The sequence below is a fragment of the Carassius auratus genome, chromosome 21, assembly GCF_003368295.1.
Source record: "Carassius auratus strain Wakin chromosome 21, ASM336829v1, whole genome shotgun sequence".
Taxonomy (NCBI): Eukaryota; Metazoa; Chordata; class Actinopteri; order Cypriniformes; family Cyprinidae; genus Carassius; species Carassius auratus.
The window spans coordinates 6,435,895-6,457,413 of NC_039263.1; the positions used below are offsets into that span (position 1 = coordinate 6,435,895).

The 21,519-nt window shown below is 36.6% G+C and overlaps 1 protein-coding gene across 1 annotated transcript; it reads left to right on the forward strand.

The window, feature by feature from the left end:
- The first annotated feature begins 10,351 nt into the window (after positions 1–10,351).
- LOC113038336 (D(1)-like dopamine receptor) lies at positions 10,352–16,301 on the forward strand. Its single transcript, XM_026195658.1, has 2 exons — positions 10,352–11,032; positions 11,141–16,301. The coding sequence occupies exon 2, from the start codon at positions 11,364–11,366 to the stop codon at positions 12,702–12,704; it is 1,341 nt and encodes a 446-aa protein (XP_026051443.1). The 5' UTR covers positions 10,352–11,032; positions 11,141–11,363; the 3' UTR covers positions 12,705–16,301.
- The last annotated feature ends 5,218 nt before the right edge of the window (positions 16,302–21,519 follow it).

Here is a 21,519-nt window from a genome sequence, read left to right on the forward strand (position 1 = left end):
GCAAGGTCACATGTTCGCCACACAGCCGTAAGTCAAATAGATGACCGGTTGCTGTTTGAAATGCAGGCCCTTTCGTCTATCCAATTTAGCATACATTTAAATGGTAGAGAGGAGTTTGATTAATTTTCTCTCCCACCCCAATTCCCTTTGCCTGCTAATGGACCTGTCTGCATCACTTTGCTATTCTAATGACATCATATTTTGAAAAATAGCTGCCTTTGAAAAGACTACTCATTGTGGGTTGCCAGGAAAGTTGTAGCTTGTCACTCTCTCTCTCTTGTTGCTGATAATCACTACTGACAACTACATGCCAGTGAGTAGAAAATCACCAGGCAGCAGTTTAATTACGGTACCGAGGTCATAATGGAGTCCAATTATTACCATCCTGAGGACAAATTAAATGAACTTCGTGTCATTAGGGACACTCATTATTTCAGCAAATGTCTGCTTTTGCCTCCTCATGGTTCCCAGTCTGATTAGAGAGTAAGGGCTGTGTGACGAGACAGGAAAAGTCATTTGAAGTTGCTCTTCAATGCAAATAGCATGTCTAATCTTCTTTCCATTAGAACTTACTCGTTTGTCAGTCACGCATGTGTCAGCCACATGGAAAACCGGACTATGACCATGAATATGAATTTCACCACCGTCTGTCATTTTAATTTGAGGACACTAAAGCCAAAATATATCAGAGTGGTGAGTGGTGCTTGTCTGCGTAGTGGGTGGTTGCTAGTGTGTTGCAGGGGCAGATCTTTTGGCTATATATATATATATATATATATATATATATATATATATTAGTGGTGGGCATAGATTATTTTTTTTAATCTAGATTAATCTCACTGTGATCTTGAAATTAATATAGATTGATCTAGATTAATCTAGATTAAAATGGCTCATTCGAATTCTGCCGAAGGCATTCAGAATATGTGTGTTACCCAAATAAAATTGACAAACAGTAAGTCTTTGAGAAGGGGTTTATCAAGCTAGGTGGTGCATTAGAAAAGGGGCTCATCTCCTGTTTCCAAAATGCATCACAAAGTGCTTGAAAAAGCTGTAAACTAATTCCACATTGCACAATGTGCAAACAACCTTACGCCTGTTTCACACATACTCCGTCTGCAATACGTATGCGTTGCATATTTTATTGCGTTCCAGGAGCGTTGCGTCTGCAGCAGTGCAGCGATCTTTTACGTACCGAGTAGCGAACTGCAAACGTGTCCTGTGTGAAAGCACATCGAGTCCGTGCTGCACCACATAAGTAACGCACACAGACTACATATGTTTAAGTTTTTTTTAAGTTTGTGGGTGTCACGGTACAGAAAACAAATAATTAAATGTAAAATAGCACTGGTTAGTCTTCAATGTAAAAATGAAATATACAATCAAACCTACATTTATTCAGACACCTTCAACATTTCTCACATTATTACAGTTTCGCTATATATATATATCAAAAATTATATCTGGTGTCTGAATAATTTTTGGTTCGACTGTTAAAACTACAAAGTACAAAGTAATTCAGTCAAGAGCAGTGAGTGTTTTTCAATTTCATTTTCTTGGATTAACATTACAGCAGCCAGTAGCTAAATTAGGCGCGGTCACTTTAAGAGACAATGAACGCATCCAATAATACACATCCCATTTTGTTCCTCAACTGTTTACTTTTCCTTAAGAAATAACTGACAGTTTTTTCGAGCATAATTTCCGAGGTGGATATTTTGACATATTTTGTATGTATTTGTCGGCACAAGAGCAAAAATCAGCAAATTCGATGTTCAAGTGTTTTGAGACGCCTTTCTCTGCGTGAGCCCTGAACACCAGAACACCGCGAGTACTGAATTGGGCTCTTTCACATCTTTTTGTTTGTTCAAACTGCGATTTGTATTTGTTCGTTCAGGTACATGAGGGACTTCGAGGAGAACTTCGCAGAAGAGAGCTCGGTTCAGTGTCGCTGTCCGTGATACGCGGCTCTCGATCTCTCTCGTGCGCACCGAACGCAACGCGCGAGTAACCAGCTACTCTGTTCAGCTTTTCCGCATCTTGTGTTTGGATTTTTTTAGGCTGGCCTCAGCCAGTCGGTTATATAAAATATCAAGGTGAAAGTCATCATAGCTTGCTTAGTATAGACCCAGCTCCCAACCCAACTTTGAGAATAGATTAACGGCAATATTTTTTTTTATCGCCCGATAAGAGTCTCACATTAACGCAGCACGCTAACGCCGATAACGACCCACCACTAATATATATATATATATATATATATATATATATATATATATATATATATATATATATATATATATATATATACACACACACACACACACACAGTTGTGCTCATTATTGCTCATAAGTTTACAGACCCCTTACAAAGTAAGAGGGATCATCAAAATTTCATGCTATTTTTTTTATTTAGTACTTCCCTGTAAAAACTATTTTACATAACATGAAAAGAGGACAACTGCACATCATACATAACTGATATACTGTATAAGGTGAAAACGCACTGATGCTCAAGAAGGCCACAGATTAAGAGATGTTTGGATGATCATGGTAAATTGTACTCATTTTGTATTCTAGTAAAAAGGTAAGTATTTATGTAGCTTATGAAGTCCAGCAGTAAATGAAAAAAAATATGATCGTTAAACAAAATGAGAAGAATGTACACATCATCTTGTTTAAACCCACGTTTTTTAATGCATTGTGTTGCTTTCTTGAGCATCAGTAAATGTGCATATGTATGTAAACTGTGTGTGTGTGTGATCACATAGACTTGTGTCTGTATGTAGAGATGTAATTGAGTTTTGCTATAGCTATAAAAAAATAAAACACATAATTTGTCAGGAGCTGAGACTGAATAACCCACTATTCATTGCTCTCATTGCTCATCTATTACCTGATTTGAGCAACAGCAAAGAGAGGCAGTAAGTAGAATGACTTTGTGTGACTTCATTCTGTGTGTGTGAATAGGCAATCAACACACCTGCCCTATCCATTTACCAAGTGTATGAGGGTCCCTGAACTGTCGGGATGCAGACAGTTCCTGACATTATGCTCATGAAATCCATCCAAGACCCAGGATCGATATGAAGTCAAAAATATAATCAATAGGAGTGCTTAACAAGACAACCTAAAGGTTAAATAAAGCATCACTTTCCAGATATTGAGGTGACACTGAGTAGCCCTCTTGAGGAACCTATCTCCTTTTTAAAAAAAATATACATTATAGTTTGTATATCTGAGCTATATTATTTGACTTGAGCATCATATTCAGAAAACAAAGGAACAGAAGTGACTAGTGCCTGTAAATAGTAATATTGTCACACATTCACACACGCCAGAGATGGGGACTCGAGTTTGAGACTCGGACTCGAGTGCGACTTAAGTCGCACAAACAGTGACTTCAGACTCGACTTGAGACTCGTCCTCGAAAGACTTCAGACTCGACTCGGACTCGAGCTCCGGGACTCGTGAACAATGTTAATTTTTAGTAAACGTCAGATGAGCTCGCTGTTAGAGTTGTGACGTTCGCGAACGAACCGATTCTTTTGAACGGCTCATAAACATGAACGATGGGAGCCGAGTCACGGCTGGAGGGGAGCCCTTCTTTCTGTCGCTCTTTTTTCCTATGCGTGTTTCACAGCGTGTTTCACACAGATGCACACAAATGAGCTCCTCCGCGAGACAGAACAGTTATAGGGGGAGGGGCGCACCCAGCGCAGGCCAACCCTTTATAGCGTGATGATATTAGTTATTAGTTGTGCACGCATCCTTCACGTGAGTACTCCAGTGGAAAAAAACCTGCATGCCTCTGTCATTGGGTAGGAGCGGAGCCATGACGTTTTGCACAGATATTCATTGCAGCCCACTTTGTTATTGTTCATTGACTTGAAGGGGCTGATGTCCTATTTGCAAAGTTTACAGTAGTAATAGTATGTTGACATTTCCATTTTATTTATTCTAATTTTATCTACTTTAAATATTTTTGGTTCTCTATCAAAATGTTCTTGTGTGATAACAATGTTCTTGTGTTGAAGTGTTTGTAGTAAAAGCTGTTTTGCACAGAAATTCATTGCAGCCGGCTTTGTTTTTGATGTTTATTTGTGAGTAGGTATTGTATGAATAACATAAGTCAGCGTAGCTTTGTTCATTCTTAAGCCAGACAAGAAGTGTGCAGCTATACAGCCAGGACAGACAGAAGGCCATTACTGAATCCATAAATGCAAAATATTAACTATTAAAAGATATTAACTTAAAAGTAAAGCATTCTTGGTGTTTTTGTCATGTTGCAATAGCCTGTTTACACTGATTATATACCAAAATCAAAGTTGATATTGTATGCTAATAAATGGAGTTGTCATAATAACATATTACATGCTTTGAATTCCTTATATATAGCTATGCAGTGTTCTAAGCAGCTTGGATGGGTCGCTGTACGTGATGCAACATTTATTATAACCAGAGACTTAATATAATAAAGAGACTTGAGACTTGACTTGGACTCTAGCTCAGAGACTTGAGACTTGACTTGGACTCTAGCTCAGAGACTTGAGACTTGACTTGGACTCTAGCTCAGAGACTTGTGAGCATCTCTGACACACGCACACACACACACACACACACACACACACACACCAGTCCCATCTATTTCCTGCTGGCAACCTAAAAAAAGTAAGAATCAGAAGCTGTGTGAAAAGCATAGGTTAGATGAAGGATCTTGAAGCAAAATATCAGGTATTAAATTTGATGGTGTAAAATTCAATATGTAATATACATATTATGGCAATGTGATGTATCAGTATATTTTATCTATGAAAATACATTTATTTAGCTAGGATGCATTAAATTAACAGTTCAGACATGCATCATGTTAGAAATATTTCTATGCCAAACTTATGATGTTCTTTTGAATTATTTATAAAGAGATATAATATTATAAAAGATAAAATACTAAACACCGAGATAAATGTGAGATGCAAAGACCTACAGTTATACCTGCAATTATAAATAAATTATTAAATAATTAATAAAGATAAATACTATTTAATTCTATTTCAAATTAATGCCGTTCTTCTCCACAAAAATTTAAAGCAGCTCAACTGTTTTCAACATCGATAAAAATAATCATATTAGAATGTGTGACACTGAAAACTGGAGTAATGTAATTCAGCTCGGCCATCACAGGAATAAATTACATTTTTAAATATTTTAGAATATAAATCGGTTGTGCCTTACCAATTCATTTCAATTGTAATAATATTTAATAAAATTACATATTAACATAACATAATATATATTATTGTGTATACAATATCAATACATTTATTGGCAAAATGTAAAAGATCACATTTTGTATTTCTGTTTCAACACACTTATTCAGAATTAATAAGACTTTTTTTTTTTTTTTTAATACAGAAGAATATGTTATTGTTATTTTGTAGGGAAAGTGCTGGGCAATACCAAATGTATCTGTAAAAATGTTGGCAGGAGAACACTGTTCCAGTGCCAAGGTTAAAGCAAACATCCGTTAGCAGGTACTGAGGGGGAAATGAATAGCCCTCTCCAGGGAATCTATCCTCTTTAAAATGATATGCTCAAGAGAATTATTACCACGAGAGAAAAGCACATCAGGTGCCTCATGGGGTTTTCTGTTTTCTTGCCTTTTCGATTTGAACTCCATTCTGAGCCTTAGGGAAAATCTTCAAAAGGCCATAATACAGTACAAAGGTTTTCAGCTTTCACACAAACCAAGTGCCCCATAAAAACACTCATCACCAATCATAACTAGTAATGGACATGAAACCCACCATATAGTGAAGAGTGAGTGATGTGTAGTAATACGACAGCCCTCAATGGGAGGATTAGAATTGGATGTTGAATCTCTGCGCTCGTTTAATACCCGACGAAGACCCAGAGTCAGATATGCACCGAGATGTCAAAGAGGATTTGTGGTCCTTGATGTTCCAAGTCATAAGCTTGACATTGCTCTTAGCAGTGGGTTGTAACGTGAAATTGCACTCTTTGTTTCTCAAAAATCCCCTGCATAATTTCGAGCAATCTCGGAAGAGATCTTGATGAGAGGGAGGATCTGGGTGACACACAGTAACCTGTTTAAATTAGATCTTTGCTCTTCTTGGCAGCTGAAAGTTTCATTAGACAAGCCAAATGATTAGCGATACCATGACAAGAAAAGCTTAAGTGTTTAGCTCTGTCTGTACAGTGGGTGCAAATAAAGAGGTTGATATAAAATGGTCCGAAACTGTGCCCCAGTGTGCCAACTGCTGCTTTTAAACTTAATGAGAGCAATTGACTATAAAACAGCAGCTGTGCAAATGTAAAGCTCTGGGAATCTCAGTTCATCCCACACTGCATAAAATTATTTTCTTATCAGTATTTCTGTCTTTATTTCCCAGTCAAAACATCTAAACATCGTTTAGATACATTTGAGATGCAAATGACACTAAGAATAACAAAAAAAACATGATGCTACATTAGTGCTGACCTAGTTTTTCAAAGAAATAACCTGTCTTCAGTTATATTCAAATTAATGCTGTTCTTTTGAACTTAATATTCAGCAAATAATTGTGAAATAATTTATCTAAAAACATACCAATATCAGATGTCTTTCTATATTAAGTTTGTGCGAAAACACACAACAACAATTAATATATTAAATATATCCTAAAGGGGTCATTGGATGGCCATTTTCCACAAGTTGATATGATTATTTAGGGTCTTAATGAAAAGTCTATAGCATACTTTAGTTAAAATTTCTCAGTAGTGTAAAAAAACACCCTTTTTACCATGTCAAAATCAGCTCTGTTTTCAGCAAGCCCTTTTAGTCCATGTCCCTTTAAATGCTAATGAGCTCTGCTGACCCCGCCCCTATCTTTCGTGGTGTGCCCAGCCATTCTCATGATATTGTTTACTTTATCCACAGACCTTGCTAACTAGCAGGTTTTTAGAAAAGGCGAATCATATCAACTTTATGTACATCTGATGAACCCTTTAAGATATATTTAATATTTTTGAAAAACCTTTCAGTAAAGAGTTTTTTTTTTCTTAATGTTAAGAACGCTTTAATAATCTAAAGAACATTTTCTATTATAAAGAAAATACAAAAATCATACCAACCCCATACTATTGAATAAGGGTGTGTGCGTGTGTGTGGGTTGTATCAGAAACTGACCAGAATGTAATAATTGTCTCCTCGACCCCATTTCAAATTTAGCATACTGGAAATTCAAATATAGTGCCATGCCAGGTTTGATGTAAATCATGGAAAATATCATTGATTCTCATGGTGCAGTTCGTAAATTTGAATATATGCATATTCAAATGCATAAATAAGATTTGAGAGCTGCTGAAAGGTAAGAATACCAATGAATAAATTTTCGGTCTGTCCCCCCACCCAACTCTGGTTTTGTACAAATTCAGGCAACTTGACTTTTAAGAGCATGACAGCCCTAGTTTTCAGTGCTATCTCAACAGTAGCCATTCTTATATTCAGAAATACAGTAGCTTTTTATGTTCCATGGGAAAAAGAAAATCAAACGGGTTTGAAACAACTCAAAATGAGATTGAAGGATAACATGACTTTTTATTATATTATCACCTTGGTGAAATTAGTGTGATATTTTAGGCACCAAACTCCTACTTCACCTGTAAACAGTAATGAATCTGTTCTTTATTAGCATTTTTTTTTTTTCATGAAGAACATTTAATATCCAAATACTTATATTACATAAAAGGTTCTTTATAGAAAATGTTCTTTAGATTATTAAAACATTCTTAACATAAAAAAAAAAACTCTTTACTTAAAAGTTCTTTGGAGAACCCAAAATGGTTCTTCTTGCATTGCGGTGAGAAAAGAAGAAGAAGAAAAAATAGAAAATTTTGGAACCTTTATTTCGAGTGCATATGAAATACTAAATGCCATGACGCTAAAGTATTTGGGCTGGCTGCTTAATGGACCAAGTCTAAAATCTCTGGTCTCTAGATATTTAGTATTTTTAATTAGTAACGTAAACAAACATTGTTGCATTCTGCTTTGCCATCAAGGTTTTTTTTTTCTTTTTTGGGTACAACCAAGTAAATTATATTAGTCTCTGTTTTACACTGTTAAGCCTAGGAAATATCCCACCAGTCTAGCCATTTCATTCTAGTGTGAAGATTGTTCATTGAAAATAATTGTGCCTCTGATATACTTGAGGAATCGACTGAACGCATCAATAGCTCTGTGTTTGTCTGTCCTCTCCCTGGACCTCTTTCTAAGTTCACTGCGTTTCTTGGAAAACACTCAGCTGTAAAGAGCAGTGAAGATATCAAGCAGAAAGGCAGATCTTTCCCTCAACTTTATGTCTTATCAGCTGAATTTCATATCATTAGCTCTCAGCTTATGTTAGCTGTCACTAAAGTGTTACAGGTGATTAAGGACTAATACTTCAAAACCCTTTCAATAAAGTTAAAGTTTCGACCTCGCTGTCCTTGACAAGCCAAAACCTGTCAAGGACCTTTACCTTTAGAAGGTATATTACAACTCTATCAAGGGTTCGATAACACTGACAGAGACACAAAAGGCTCATGTGTGCTGTGGCCTGAAACTGTCACTTGATTCTTGCTGACTTTTATGCTATGGCTAAATGAACTTGAAAATCCTTCTAACTGAATGGCTATCAAATCTTTCCATTTGAAACAAATGGAAAGCTTGACCCCCATGTACTAAGAGTCAGGCAAGTCCAATGAGAAGGCTTGTGTTAAGCTCTAGGATTTGAGTTATTAACCCAGGCAATGCATTTGCGGCCGCTGTCCAAGGTACTGTCATTAACCTAATGTTCTGGTGGATGAAGCACACCATCTGATACTGAAGCTAGCCTATATTACAATGCATAAGTAATTAAAGTAAATAAAACATTTATAATTGTGTGCACAGAATATTTGCTTTTCATTGAAAAAAAAAACTTAATGTATCATGTTTTTTTGGACATGTACCATGCATGATAATGTATAATTAGCATTTGTTAAATATGTTAATCATTCAAGACCACAGTTTATATCAAAATACCATACAATTATTTTTTATTTTTATTGTACCTGTTTTTTTAATGAAATTAATTTATTTTTTATTAAAAATATATATTTTGACACATTCATTTTCAAAATTAAGAATATATATATATATATTTATATATTCTCACATTGAATTATAGTGACAGGGTGATTGTAGGGAATCCGATTTCTATGTTGTCATACTGACACTCATTCACAACCCTAAATAATCTGTTCCAGCAGATGGCCTCATTGATCCATTCCATATGCAAAGCCTGCTTAAGCCATAGATTTTTTTTTCTTTCTTAAAAATAACCTGTTCTGCTCTAGTTTTAAGGTTATTTCATCTGAACTGCATTCCATGTTCTGAAAGCATATAAAGTATTGGTATTAAGCTGTATTGTATATTGATGTATAACGATAGAAAAATTAAAATAAAAAAAATATATAGTTTGTAATTATTTACTAGGAAAAAATTTACATCCATGATATATATTTTAATAACCCTTTATGAGCGGTTTTGATGGTCACCTCCTACAAAGGTACTTAAGTATTGCAAACCATTTTAATGTTTACTTCTTCAGAATAACTACTATTGTGTTACTGCCTTTATTATATTTATGTTTTTATTTACTTGTTAGTTATCTAGTCTTGACTAGAAACTTTCATCTATATAATTCATTTGCTACTAATAATAGTACCTGTTTATGATAAACTAATATCTATCATAATTGTATGATATCTGTTAAGAGTAACAGTTGAACTATGAAGTGGATATCTGATATATGAACCGCAGATCACCATAGAATTCATTGAAAAACAAAAAGCAATTAATTGAAAAATTGAAAAAAGAATTATACAAAAAAAAAAAAAAAGATTTTGACTACTTTATTAGATATTAATCACTGTGGAATAAGTGTTGGTGTCTACTAAATAGTTGCTAGTAAAATTACATTGGATTTTTTCTTTTTCTTTTTTTATTTAAGGAATAACCTACATAGTAACATAAATTTAGTTTGATAGAATACGTTTAAATGGCTTGCCATAACTTCAGAGCTGTCAGAGCTTCTCAGTTCAAGCCCAGCACAAGAGACTGACTGCAAGCCTTCTGAAAAACTCAAGGAAACTATTGCAAAAACAAACCTGATGATGCTCAAGACTATTCGCATCAGTCCCCAGAGACAGACATACATTTTTAACGGTGAAAAAATTGAAATCAATAAATACATTCAATAGATACGTGTTTTTTCCTTCTTCTTTTTCTTTTTCATTTAGTTTTTTTTTTTTTTTTTGCGCTGTAAAATTGACGTTGCAGGAATATTCACGCTCTACTGCTAATGCACATGTGATGCTGCGCGACAAGACGAGAGAGTATGAGCTGTAATTCCACGATGTGCATGGGACGACAACAGCCTTTCATTACAAAACCAACGCAAACGCTTTAAAACCACTTTTAAGGAAATCTAACGGCAGGAATATGTTTTTTTCTTCACGCGCAAGATGGAACGGGGACAAATCGGTCGCCTGAAACGTGAGAAGTGCGCCAAATTGCGACTATGACTTTACTGTTGAGTCTGGTGCGTTTGCAGTTTATGATCAATAGAATCGAGATGCGCTGAACGCAACACAGTACAGGATGTATACAGAAACGCAAACAGAGAGGAATAAAAGACTTTGTTATCTGTTAAGTGAAAGCTTTTGGAAAAGCACTTGAGAAAAAGAAATCTTGAAATGCGCACCTCTTGCTGTTTCTCAAACGAACTGTCACCCGCGCTCTTTCTGAACGGAGAGTCTGCTTTGGGAACAACATGACACGGACGCGCTTCTGCTGTCACTAACGGGGACAAATCAAACCAACGCAGCGGCAATCCGATCAATAGACTATCGATAAGCTCATATATAAGGCTAATCATCACGCCTGCTTATGTTTGCTTAATCTGTTTGGGAGAGTATGCTGTGGGACGATGAACAAACTGCTGACCAGGTACTGAAAGCAGAAACAGACATAATTAGATACTAATCTGTTTTTAAGCAATATTAAGTGATAGTTAGACTAAATGTATGTCTTTTTTTTTTCCTTTTCTTCTTTTAGTCATATATTCATTGGGAAGATCTGTGGGAGTTCATGGGTCTATTTTTGAGCTACTCAAGAGATTTTTACATTGAAATTATGAGATGTGTTTTTCAAGATGACTGCTGCAGTCAGCATAGCGTTAGACAAACCAGTTCAACTAGTTGCTCAGATTTCTGTGTAAGCACTCTCAGTTCGGGATGGAATTATGGGGTGACTGCTCAATCGACTCGGTGAAGAAGCCATGGATGTGAACTATTCCACGGTCCTGGACAGCAGTGTGTCGCAGCGCAATTCGTCGAAGCGAGTTCTCACTGGTTGTTTCCTCTCGCTCCTCATCATGACCACCCTGCTGGGCAACACTTTGGTCTGCGCTGCGGTCACAAAGTTTCGGCACCTGCGCTCAAAAGTCACCAACTTCTTTGTTATATCGCTAGCTATTTCCGACTTGCTGGTGGCCATTTTAGTGATGCCATGGAAAGCGGCCACAGAGATTGTAGGGTTTTGGCCATTTGGCGCCTTCTGCGATGTCTGGGTGGCCTTTGACATCATGTGCTCCACCGCTTCCATCTTGAATCTGTGCGTCATCAGCGTGGACCGCTACTGGGCCATTTCCAGCCCATTCCGCTACGAGCGCAAGATGACACCCAAGGTGGCGTTCATCATGATAAGTGTGGCGTGGACGCTGTCCATCCTTATATCTTTCATCCCCGTGCAGCTGAACTGGCACAAAGCCCAAGCGACCAGTTACACAGAGCTGAACGGCACCTACAGCGAGCCTCCCCCAGATAACTGCGACTCCAGCCTTAATCGGACATATGCCATCTCCTCCTCCCTGATCAGTTTTTACATTCCTGTGGCCATTATGCTGGTCACTTACACTCGCATCTACCGCATTGCCCAGAAGCAGATACGCCGGATCTCGGCACTCGAAAGAGCAGCCGAAAGCGCCAAGAACCGCCACAGTAGCATGGGAAACAACGGCAATATGGAGTCTGAAAGTTCCTTCAAGATGTCCTTCAAGCGTGAAACCAAAGTTCTCAAGACCCTCTCGGTCATCATGGGCGTTTTCGTGTGCTGCTGGCTGCCCTTCTTCATCTTGAACTGCATGGTTCCTTTCTGTAACCCCAACGAGAGCTCTGACTTCTTGTGCATCAGTTCTACCACCTTTGATGTGTTTGTCTGGTTCGGTTGGGCCAACTCCTCACTCAACCCCATCATCTATGCCTTCAATGCTGACTTCCGAAAGGCATTCTCCATCCTGCTGGGCTGCCATCGACTCTGCCCTGGCAGCAATGCTATAGAGATTGTGAGTATCAACAACAACGGTGGCCCTCCATCCACTTCTCAGTATCAGCGTAAGGGCCAAATCCCCAAGGAGGGTATCAACAGCAACTATGTGATCCCTCACAGCATCCTCTGCCAGGAAGAGGAGAACCAGAAGAGGGAGGATGACTCTGGGATAAAGACCTTTGAGAAACTGTCACCTTCCATGTCAGGCAATTTGGATAGCGATGCAGATGTCTCGCTAGAAAAGATAAACCCCATAACACAAAATGGGCAGCACAAATCCATAATCTGCTGAGTATTGGGTGAATTCTGACCCCAAAAAAGAAACCCTAGTTTCAATAAAGTACGGAATCCAAAAAAAAAAAAAAAAAAAGCTTCACTGAAGACCTTAAAAACATTTCTTGGACTACACGAAACTTGCGGAAAACAAAAGAATGTTCCAATTGAAGGCACTTTATGCTGGATAACTATCTGCAAAATATTCGCAGCATTAATGTTTGACATTACCAGGTCAGTTATGGCAAGACATAAATGGAAAGTAATGTGAATAAACCATGTATGCATATGTATACATGTTATGCATTTGAAATGTGTATACATGCGCATGCCCATGTGGTTGTGGTAGAACTGCAGTTGTTAATATAAGGACAAGAGATAGGTCACTAGTAAAATATCTTGTAGGTGAGTTTACGTAAACCGCTCACGAGTAGAGAAATTGGGTTGCGTCTACTGTCGACAATAAAATGTACATAGTGTTGTTTATATTTTTCACCATTTATCAGAGTTGGCTAAGTCAACATCTCCTAACGCTGCTAGTTGTGAAATTGTATGTGCAAACCACCCCATAATGTAACTTGAGAGCAGTAGCTATTCTCATCCTAGTCCTCTACGTGTGCATTGGTTTAATGTCAAAGAAGTCGAAGAGCAGTGGGTTTTTCTGCTATGCGGTTTATCAGCTGTGGAAGTGGCCATAATATTTGGATGTAATTTTTTTATATTTTGATGTCAAAGACCCCTTCCTTACCCAACCCAGCCCCCTTCCTCACTGCCAACCCTTCGCTTGTCACAGCGCAGGACAGCACAGCGAAAATAAGATCCCAGTGGTAATCTCATTGATTTTCATTATTTGCACGCTTCAAAAGGGAAAAATATTTTATTTTAAACCCTGTGCACAAGAGACATGCTGGTGTACTTGTATCCATCAAAGTCTATTTAAATGATAGAAGAAGTCTCATGTGGATCCTAGCTCTGCTTTTCCTCTTTGATTCCATCCACTCTAAATGTACAAAAGTAGTTCCAGGCACCACAACTGCCTTTAAACAGTTTCTTTTGCCAACTACGTGGATGAACTTTGCTCTAGGACAGTGTGAAATAACTCTAATTCATAAAGAAAAACTGTAACCGTATCTTATGCAATGCATCTGTCCAGCTACTAAGAAAGATGTTGTGACCTTTCCGAAAACACTATAAGAAGCACTCTGTAGGTCTGTCTAGCACTTCAAAGCATATCCAGGATGAAAATCATCTTGCATCATGCATATAGGTATTGTGCAGAACCCAGCCCCTGAACTGTTATGTCAGCTGTCAGATGGGTGGGAGTATGGTTACCAACATATGTCACATCCTTAGGTACATTGTCTCTCAATTTGCCTTGAAACAATTGAACCATTTTAAATAGTTTCTCCCTGCCCAAACAGAATCTGTGGTGTATAAACTGCCATCCTAGTTTTAATAATTTGTTGAGCTGTTTTGTTATGTTATGCAACTGCCCTTGATCTAAGTTAATTCCAAAGCCTACCATCCAGTGAGTGCTTCCCTTGAACATCAGGATTTGCCTGAACTGATACACATGAGCTTGTTCTCAGAGTGCACTAGGAATAAATGCAGACCAAAATGATTACCGTAAATCAATCAAGATAGCTTTCAGATCAGTTTGCCCCTTTTTAACTGATCCAAACCAATTTAGTTCACATTGACTCTCATAACCAACATAGTTCACATTGACTATAAAGAGAAAGCCTCTCATATTTCGCCTTCGGTAATACCCAGTGCCAAAATGCTGAGGACATCATGATCAGCTGCCTTTGCCAGCTTCCTTCTCACTTACCCTAATACTCTCCTCGTTTCTAAAAGCTTGACAGATATGAACAACAACCACTCTATATGTGTGACTCCAAACTATATGAATGGAGTAAATATGTTTGTGTGACTTGGACAACTTGGAGAGAGAGAGACTAGATGAACAGACTTCAGTACACATATTTGTCTAAAATTGGACATCTGCTCCAGGGAATTTTCCAGAAGACTCTGTTTACTAATCCGCCTGTCAAAGACCCGTTCTTCACAATGCTGCTGTGGAAATATTCAGCTATATGTTTTATAGGAAGTTTTTTTTTGCATTTAGCATTTTTAGCTTAAACGCTAATGATGGAATACATAAGATAGTTGGTTTCAAGTCAGTTAAGTAACATCAGATTTATTTTCTCCAATGAGGCGATTCGCATTTAAAATCAACTTTTGTGACATTCTGAAAAGTTCCAGGTGCTTCTTTTATTGCAAATGCTAAGGTATTCCCTGAAACACTGGGGAATCATGGGTGGTATTTTAATTAAGAAGTGAATAAAATAACAGTAAGCCAAGTTTTTATTATTATTATTTATTTTTTTTTAACCAAAGATTGCAGGTTTATCTTTTGATTTTGCAGGTGCTGTTCTAAATACTTAGACAAACCAGTGATTTCAGGTTGAGAGCTGTTTTTCTCTGTTTCTTCCGGGGGAGGTTGAAAATGACTGTTGGTGACAATGGTGAGGGTTTACGATACAGTGTGACAGTGGCAGCACAAACCCCTTGGATCATAACTTTATCAGCTGCATTGTACCACTATTTATGGACATTCATTCCAAGGTGACACAACCTTAACCTCAGATGCTCAACGAAATTAGCGCATTGTAACATAAACTGGAGAAAAACAAAAACATGTTGTAAGATGTTAAAATAGAGATGTGAACACAAGTGCTTTTTATCTTTAAGTCCTTAATCGTGAGTAGAGAAAACAAATGTATTTTGTTGTTTTCATGTGGGTTTGTCATGCAGTTAAAGCACTGTACCAGTTTCCGTGATTCCATAAAGTAGGAAATGTTCCTGGATTAACATGTTTTGTTCTGGAACAACATTCTTGTGCTTTTGTGAACATGAACTAACCCCAAAACCAGAAATAAATATTTGGCTGATAATGTTTTTGAAGCCCCAACCCCAGCCTTGAAGGAATACTCTGGGTTCAGTACAAGTGCAAACAAACAGAATCTTAAAAAAAAAAAAAAAAAAAAAAGGAAAAAAAGATTGATTAATCTCTGGTTTTCGTCTCTCATCATAGAAAGGCATTTGTTAATGACCATTAATTGGGATAATTTTTAAACGACTGAAAACTAAAATTTGAAGCTAATAGTTTTATAAATCATTCTTCTGTTAAAAAGTGCAGTTTTAAAGTGTTAAAATAGTTTGCAACATTTTTACAGTAATTTTATGTTTTTGTGATGACAAAGCTGTAAAGCTGGATAAGACTTTACACAGAAAAGGTTTAAAGGTTTAATTGCATTAATTTTGCTTTTTAAACAAAATGAGGGACAAGTGGAAATTCATATTTGTGGCAATCAACATCAACTGTACTTCACTTGTACTGAATCTGGAATATTCCCATTCCTGTCCCCAAACCTAGTCTAAAAATCTGAGTGGTTGACAGGAATGTTGTTCCAGGTCAACTAAGGATGACGATCCCGAAACATGTTCTACCTGGAAAAATCACCGTTGCTGTACAGGTTCATATGTGTGCTGCAGTTCTTCAAGATATACCCAACAAATTTATTACAGTACCTAGTTTACAGTTTGTATAAAATGTCCCCTTTCTATTTGCTAAATAAAAATGTATGTTGTTTTTCTAATCTTGTTTGCTGTATATTTTCCCTTGTTTTCACTTTATGAGAAGGTATGTCACTTCCAATTCTTTATTTAAAGGTCAACTCTTTGCAGAAAATCAATTGTTATTGATTACACCATCAATGACAACACTTTTGTCAGCAAGAAATGTGTCCTGAATCGGAATTTAAATAACATTTTGTACTGAAAAGGAAATATCAGATCCTTTGATTGATTAATTTTGTTTTTAACCATTATTGTCATTCTGTGGCCAGAAGGCTGTGCGATGAAAGGTATGAGGAGGGATGTGACATGTCATTGGGCCCCTGGAGTAAAGTGAAATTAAGTGTTTTATCCGAGAGCAAAGTGGGATAGTCAGACAGGAGACTAGAACATCAGTATCCGTAACTCAAGGGCAAGGACTAACTTTGACTCCCCTGCTGATCCACCTGGATATGAATCAATGACATGGGTTCACCCAAAAATCAATGAAAAATGAATTCTAACATTATTTAAAACCTGTCAGAAACCTGTCTTGGATTTTTGGGGGAACTACCCCTTTAATTTGTTCTACTACCTGTGAGCACTCTGTGATGAGAGACTCATCTTAATTACAATGTTCAAACAGGATCCCAGCAGAATTTGAACCTTGAAGTGTTATTTTACACTGAAAGTTAGCAAAAAGATTTTAGCGCATAATAAAGATGATGCACGCAGGAGTTCAGCGTTAGTTACAATATTTGTTGAAGGTCAAAATAAATGAGGAGAAGATGTGAACAAAAATTATACACAATCATAAACCTATGCGGATGGGTTTAGATTTCTCAGAGGATCCCAGACTTATCCAAAGAACAGTTGGCAATCTGCTCCATAATTTATACTGATGCGAGAAAAACAGATGTGTTCAGTTCATATGAGATTAAAATCATAAAGTAAGTATGGGAAAAACTCTAATTTACCTGACCTCTCCTGAGGGAAGACTAGTCCTGTCTGAATAGGACAATTTCAGAAATTACATGCTAACAAAAATGTTATCTTTGAAAAGTTTGGAAAGTGAAATGAAAATGTAAAAAAAAATGTAGAGGCATATTCAAGTGGCACTTTTTCATGCATCCATATTGACTGCGTTATACCTAATTTTTGTGTTATTTATGTGCTCCTATAAGGACATATAAAAATATAATATCAAATATATAAAAATGTTACAATAAAAGTAGTCCATATGACTTGTGTACTATTTTCCAAGTATTCTGAATCCATAAAATACTTACGCTTGAGTAAAACAGTCTACTTCAGTTGCAAAGAACAGAGCAGCCAGGGCATTCTGCTGAATATCTTAATTTTCATTCCTCAGTGACAAATTGAACTGATGCTTTTCAGGTCTGAGATAATTATTTTATTAATGTTTGACACAAATGCATTCTCTCCTGTATTCCTTCAGCAGGAAAAAAACTAAATAAAAATCCTAATTCTTATTTTAATATACCTTTTATGTTACAACAATGTGAAGTTATGAATATCATATATAGGATATTAAGTAAAGATCATGTTCCATGTAGATATTTAGTAAATTTCTTACCATAAATATATAAAAACATAATTTCTGATTAGTAATCATCCTTAACATCCCTAAGAACTTTTTTTTTTTTTGCACAGTCAGATTCCAGATTTTCAAATTGTTGTATCTCAACCAAATATTGTCCTATTCTAAAAAAAAAAAAAAAAAAAAAAACATACATCAATGGAAAGCTTATTTATTTAGCAACACTTAAGACTGGTTTTGTGGTCCAGGGTCATATATATATATATATATATATATATATATATATATATATATATATATATATATATATATATACTGCAAGTACTATTTAGAACTGCAAATGCCAGCTGTGTACTGTGACTTTAAAGTTGTAACAGCATCATGCTGTAGAATCTCAGCAATATATATAGATTGGTTTTGTGGTCCAGGGTCCAATAAATTTAACTAGTATTCTCTAAAAATTACTGTGACAGTATAGTAACTAGTAGCCAAGCAATATATGGCATATTCACATTTTTAGTAGGTATATTTTGGATGCTAGATGAATTAATAGCATAAAGCACAAAAGCACAAAACACGTCATCAAAAACATTTTAAAAAAAAAATGTTTTATTTAGCACATTTCATTGTATTGCCGTTTTAACAGGTTGCTCCGAATGTTTATTTGACTTAGAGAAAAGAGCATTTTTCACAACAGCTGAATAAGTAAAAGCCAATGCACATGGAGGTTGCCTTTAAGGCATTTTGGGTTGGCTCTTATTTGAATCCATAAGGCTTTGCAGTGCTGGCCATTCAAGTGTAAAATACAGTATCATGAATAGTCAAATGCATTTCTCTCCATCGGTGCCTGTTTGAGAATGTGATGAGTAATAATAGCCATGGGCCCAGCACACACCCCTGAGGGCCCTCAACTGAAGATATATGACCTGGTCTTTATTTCTGAACAGACACAACATACAAACCCACCAACATGCAACGAAGTTCACAAGGTCCCCCGTTTGGAAAAACACATAGTCAAGGTTAATGACAGGCCCAGGGCAATGCTCATTGTGGTGGAAAAGGGATGTCTATGAGCTGTTGTAATGTACTTATGTAACTGGCACTCGGGCCTCGTTTTCACCACTGAGTGCTGCTTCGGAACCAGCGCTTCCAGAGCGTTCACTAAAAATATCACTTATGCAAAGACACCAGATCCCCTTTGCTTTCAGTGGTAGGTGGATGTTGTAACTTCAGTCCTGGCTGTTCACCGGTTGCGGAATAACACAATTTAATTGTATTAAATTAAATAACAGGAACCATGTGACAGCTGTAGCATTCCTATTATTTCCAATATGAGTCAGCAGTGCGTAAAAACACAAATAACATCGCTCTTGCCAGTTTTGAAGCTGTGATGCCCTTGCTGAAAGGCAGTGAGATAGAAAACAGCGTGAAGTGACTTTGAGCGTTGCTTCACGGTCTCTAAGAACGGAGTGCTTTTGCTTACTGCAGCTAGCTTAGCATCAGAGACAGCAGGTAAACAAAGCTTTCACGTTCAGTGTAAACAGAGTGCATCATATTTGTCTCCGCAGCTGAGGAAGTTGAAATATTAATGTGGCAATTTGAAGAGGACTCAAATATTCATTTGTTTACAGTTGTGACACTTCATGTGTTGTTGCATTTTTAGCTAAAATGCCTTGACTGCTGCAGTCGGGCTTGGAAATGATGCACTCCAATAGCTCACGGTAAAGCTTAGTGTGGTGTGCATTCAGTTCTTTTTTCCAGCGCTGTAGGCATTCTGACATTATAGTGCTGAATTGATTGTCAGTATCTGGCGGACTGTGGCCATCCAGTTCTTGGGTTTGGTGACATGGGATGTTGCAAACACCTGTTTGGCAACAACAGCACACTAGAGGCATTATAAACACCCTGCAAATTGGGCTTCAGTATTTAGATATCTTAAGTAAGATTCCAGATTGTGGATATGCTCAGACAGAAGGGCTTAGGGAATGCATCAATACATCCCTTTAAGAAAATGGAGAGGAAATTTGCAACACCCTCTCATGGTAATTAGTTTATTTATTTATTTTTTTATTTTTTTACATTTTGGGGAATTGGTGGCTAATTAGTATGATCTGTTATGCTCCACTGAGGGTTAAATTTAGAGGCGGACCTTCATGCTTATGTTTTGTTTTTAAAGACAACCCTAACACATCATATCAGTTCATGCAAAATCACACCCTTGTAAATGTTTTCTCATGAGACTGGGTTGTATTACTTCAACTGGGTTTAAATTCCGTATGTAAAGTAAATACACTCAAATAAATAGCATTTTCAGACGTTTTGCATAATTAGACAAGATTACGCACAGTGTGCATGGAAATAAACAAAAAATAATATTTTACTTTATGATATTTACTTTTATCCTCATTTTTCTCATCCATGTTAAGCTTGCATTTTAATGACACTACCCTGTCCTGGTAAACAAGCACATCAGCTTTTGAAAACTCCATTAGTGGAAAACCGTTAGAGGCAAAGTTGTTCATTGTTGTGCACAATGCCCTACAATACTGATAGAAATCTTTTCATACAATAACTAATTAATTGTCCTGCCTCTGGAAGATCATCATCAGCTTAAAACTGGATAATTCATATTGTCATGATATGTATTTAAAATAAACGATGAAGACATGGAAGGGATAATGTTTCCAAGACAAATATAATGTGACCTATATTATTAACTAATTAAATAAATAACTGACTATCCACATCTGTTTTAATTCAATCATGTTTTATTAAGTAATGTTACAATTCCTTTATCACAATAATGGGTTTCATAACATTTAAGAAGAAACACAATGTACATTTGGCTAATTTGATGTTATTTATGTTATTTTGGATCAAATAAATGAAGGCTTGGTGAGCAGAAGAGAATTCTTTGACTGGAAGTGTATATTTAAATATCAAATAATCTAGAAATGTTCATGTATGAGGGGTTGGAAGAGACCTCAATTTCCAAATAATCTGCTTTGGGATTCTTGTACTCGGTCTTTGGTGCTTCTGTGTTATCTTTGCTGTCATCATATTGGAAAGATCTTATTAGTATATTTGATAGTTGAACTTCCCCTATAAGAAAAGAATGAAAAAGAACTTCAGCATGGGTACATCAAGGTCATAAGAAGCATAATTTAAGGTACTGTTTATATATATATAAACAAATATATATATATATATATATATATATATATATATATATATATATATATATATATATATATTTAACCTTGTGAATAAGTAAGGCACCACAAGTAAAGCATGCAATATTTGAAATTCTATTCATTTTTGACTTGGTTGCATTAAAACAAATCTTGCCTCCAATCCTTATGTTACTCATTCAGGCTTTGGTACGTCCATCAATGCCGTTCTTCTTCAAAGCATCTTACCCAGCATACTCCTCTTGAGCCTGGTTTGTGCTTTCTGGGGAACAGCACTTAAAACGCATAAGCTAAGAATAAAACAGTGGCGATGTGCTCTCCCAGACCCACTCCTGCAGTGTTTAAATGGGTGTAGAGAGTCCACTGGGAGATTCTTTCACTGGCTTCTTAATTCATCTCATCTCTGTCCTGAGCACCCGGGGAAAACAAACTAGTAATCCACCCTCCCACCCTGAAAGAGCCAG